The sequence below is a fragment of the Myotis davidii genome, unplaced genomic scaffold, assembly GCF_000327345.1.
Source record: "Myotis davidii unplaced genomic scaffold, ASM32734v1 scaffold5743, whole genome shotgun sequence".
NCBI lineage: Eukaryota > Metazoa > Chordata > Mammalia > Chiroptera > Vespertilionidae > Myotis > Myotis davidii.
Genome location: NW_006294156.1, coordinates 8,955 through 12,458, shown reverse-complemented (window position 1 = coordinate 12,458; position 3,504 = coordinate 8,955). Strand labels below are relative to the sequence as shown.

The following is a 3,504-nucleotide window of genomic DNA, read 5'->3' as shown; positions in this document are numbered from 1 at the left end:
GCGGGGGTCGGGGGAAGTGGGAGGACACATTTCTTCCTTCCCTGATTTGATCCCCTCTCTGCTGGGGGTAGAGGGCCCTGGGTGATTATGTCGTCCAACCCTGTCTGTGAGCTGGAGGGCTCCTGACCTCCCTGTGGGACCCTCTTCTCTTCTCCATGGAGTAACCCTGACCAGAGGGAAGGCAGTGAGGCTTAGTGACCACTTCCAGTCAGAATGGGGCTGCCAATGTGGTGTAATCTGAGGGATTCCGGGTAGACGCACACATTCCCACCATAGAGGACAGGGCTTCCTGCACCAGCTCATCCAATTAGTTGTCTCAGTCTTAGTGATTCACAAACATGGTTCTTACAGTGCCTTGTGTCTTAGGAGGTTCCACAAAGTTGGACATGGCCTTGGTGTGCTCCCATGTGATGCTGTCAGCAGCTAAGGTGTGAGTTAGGCTGGTGACACCTGAGACGTGGGGGTGCTGGATGGTTGGTGGAGGGTCTGAGGGGAGTCAAGGTTGGTAGCAGATCCCCAGCTTCCCTGTCAATTGGGAAAGTGGCTGCACCCAATGACCTTCAGCCAGGAAGGTCAAAGAGCATCAGGCTTGCAGAGAGCAGGTGCCAGGCACAATCATCATTACTAGTAAGTTACCTCCTAGCTCTGAGGTTTTGGTTGTTCAATTTTCAGTTCCCAGAATCGCTGAGACGAAAAGCCTTAGTGCACAGCCCCCAAGACTGCCCTCCCTTTCGATACCACCTGCATATTTTGGGGGTTCCCTGAACCACATCAGGATCATGCCCACAGTCCCAGTTTATTACGGGGAAGGACACAGTTCCCAGTCAGCCAAAGGGAGAGGTACATGGGGCCAAGGCTGGGCAGGTTTCAACCGCGAGGCCTCCATTGTCCTCAGGACGCACCACCGTCCTGTATTCAACAAGCCCATGCGGCCTCTCCAGCCAGGGAAGCTCACCCTGAGGTAGAAAGGAGTTATTCTGACACTGAAAATGTAAGGAAGACCTTTCCCAGGACGACCATGTGGTGCATGGGAAGACCCTCATAATAGGAGAGAGGTTGGGCTCAACTCTGAAAACAGCAAAGGCAGCTGGGGATTTATAGTCAGGCAGCAGAGTGAGGGGGTTGGTGGATGGGAAATGACTGAGAGGAGGTATCCAGGCCAGGGGGATTCTTGCTAAAGTAACCTAAGAGGTCAAGCAAGGACTTATGCATCAAAGTTGGGGGATGAGAAATTTGATGAGATCTATCCAAGGTGATCAGACATTAAAAGTGTGGGGATTCTTGCCTGTCCAGCGTGGCTCAGTTGGTTGAGCATCATCCTGTACACTGAAGGGTTGCTGGTTTGATTCTTGGTCAGGGCACATACCTGAGGACTAAATATATGGGCTCAGAAGAGCCTGATGCAAATATGGCAGTCTCAGTGTGCAGAGGGCTATTGGGGCGCGATCACATGCTGCCCACATATCTGACCTGCAGCCTCCGGCCTGCAGGACTAACTAATGCCTTTAGTCTCTAGTTCCTTCATCAGCAGAACTGATACCACATGTCCCAAAGGCTCCTTCATACATCACCTTGTCAGCCTGGCCAGGGGCCAAATGCCAGGCAAGCAATGACATGGCTACCAGTCAGGGCATCTAGGACCCTAGAGATCACTCCCAGCAGCCAAGGGAAAGGGCAGACCTCTCTGTGGTCAGCTTAAGTCTCCCCCACACTCTAAGATTGCCTGGGTGAGGGTCTATCTCCTCTCCCCCGCCCCCGCCCCCACTTTTCTTTGTTCATCCCTGGATTCCCACTCTACAAACACTTTGGTGGTGATGGGTCCACCTGCCCTTGAGTGAGAAGCCATCTTTATCAAATGCTTACCACTTAATTCCCGGCCAGTGTGGCTTGGTGGTTGTGTCCACCTATGAACCTGGAAGCCAGGGTTTGATTCCTGGTTGGGGCAGGTGCTCAGTTTGTGGGCTAGATCCCCATTGGGGTGTGTGTGGGATGTGGCTGAATCCATAATTCTCTCTCATCATTGATGTTTCTATCTCTCCTTTTCCCTTCCTTTCTGATATCAATAGAAATACATTAAAAAACAATACTTTCCACTGAAGAGCACCCCAAAAGGATTTTCCATGTTTATTGTCTGTCTCAATAAGTACTATGGAGCTTCTACAAGATACAGAATATGTGTTAACATTGAAAGAAAAATTCCTTAGATTTGTAAAATTCTTTTCTATTTGACTTAGAGTCCAAGCTCTGTGATTATGTAACATGGATCTTATTGGGCCCATTTTACGGAAAAGCAAACTGCCTTGGTTAATCAACTGTCCTTCATGATTGCAGGGATAAGGCAGATGCGCTCTATGAAGACTTGAGCCAGCTGGGAAGACTCGGGGCCTTGGACCGGCTGCACAGGGAGAGGTTTATGAAGGAGTTTCCTCAGGTGAAACAGGACCTTGAGAAACGCATAGGAAAACTCTATGCACTTGCATATGGTTTTGACAAGGTGCACAGGGACTGCAACATCACCCACGTGGCGGCCTCTACCACCGGCGTTGTGTCTGACATTCTGACCATCGTTGGCCAGTCTCTGGCATCTGTGAACGCAGAGGCTAGTCTGGTGCTCTCGGCAACTGGGAAGGGACTGGGGGCAGCAGCTGCTGTGACCAGTGAGTTAGCCAGATTGGTGCAAGACTTTAACCACGAATCAGCAGAAGCAGAAATCAGGAGCCTAGGGTCAACTGGCAGCAACAAATGGAAGGTGTTTGAGGACGTTGTACGTCACAGGAAACCCCAAGCTGATGTCTTAGCAAAGAAGTGCTTCCAGTCCCTGCAAGACATTGTGAACAATGCCGAAGCCTGCAAGGTAGCCCGGACCAAACCCCACTTAGCAGCCGAGGCCAAGAGATTCCTGCGCACGGGGGCAACCTCAGACGAAAGCAGCACACAGCTGCAGCAAGCTTTTGGAGGCACTGCTCTGGCCATGACCAAGGAAGCCAGGATGGGAGATATAGCCACTTCTGGTGTATCCTTAGTGAAGGACACCTTCAGCCTTGTGCAGGAGTCGAGGCGCTTGCATAAGGGGCAAAAGACACAGTCAGCTGAAGAGTGCAGGCAGGAGGCCCAGGAGCTGGAGGGTTGGCTGAGGGAACTCAGCCACATACACAACATTGTACAGAGGGCAGAGCTGGGGCGGCGCAGCAATCTGGTCTGCAAGAAGATAGAGGAGATGGTCAGGTCCAAGGACAACGTAGGCATGAGTGTGAGTACCGGGAGGGCCAGCATGGAGGCTTAGTGGGGGAGTGGACACTGAGGCAGGGTCCTCGGGGAGCTCTTGTCCCTCTGCTCCTGACTCGGTTTCCCTCAGTGGCAGGTGCGTGAGCGGAAGAAGTCAAAGCAGGCCCTGGAGCAGCAGGTGGGAGAGGTGAAGACCCAGCTGGAGGAGCTGGAGGATGAGCTTCAGGCCACTGAGGATGCCAACCTGTGGCTGGAGGGGAACCTGCAGGGAAGGCCCAG

General features: G+C 52.4%; 1 protein-coding gene across 1 annotated transcript in view; it reads left to right on the top strand.

The window, feature by feature from the left end:
• Positions 1 to 2,249: 2,249 nt before the first annotated feature.
• The window catches only part of LOC107183858 (apolipoprotein L2-like), a gene marked incomplete at its 3' end in the record, with an annotated part of 2,237 nt that continues 982 nt past the window's right edge, over positions 2,250 to 3,504 (top strand). The window contains exons 1-2 of the mRNA XM_015566902.1: positions 2,250 to 3,250; positions 3,356 to 3,498. Of these exons, the coding sequence (XP_015422388.1) occupies positions 2,414 to 3,250; positions 3,356 to 3,498 (980 nt within the window). The remainder of the gene's footprint in view (positions 3,251 to 3,355; positions 3,499 to 3,504) is intronic.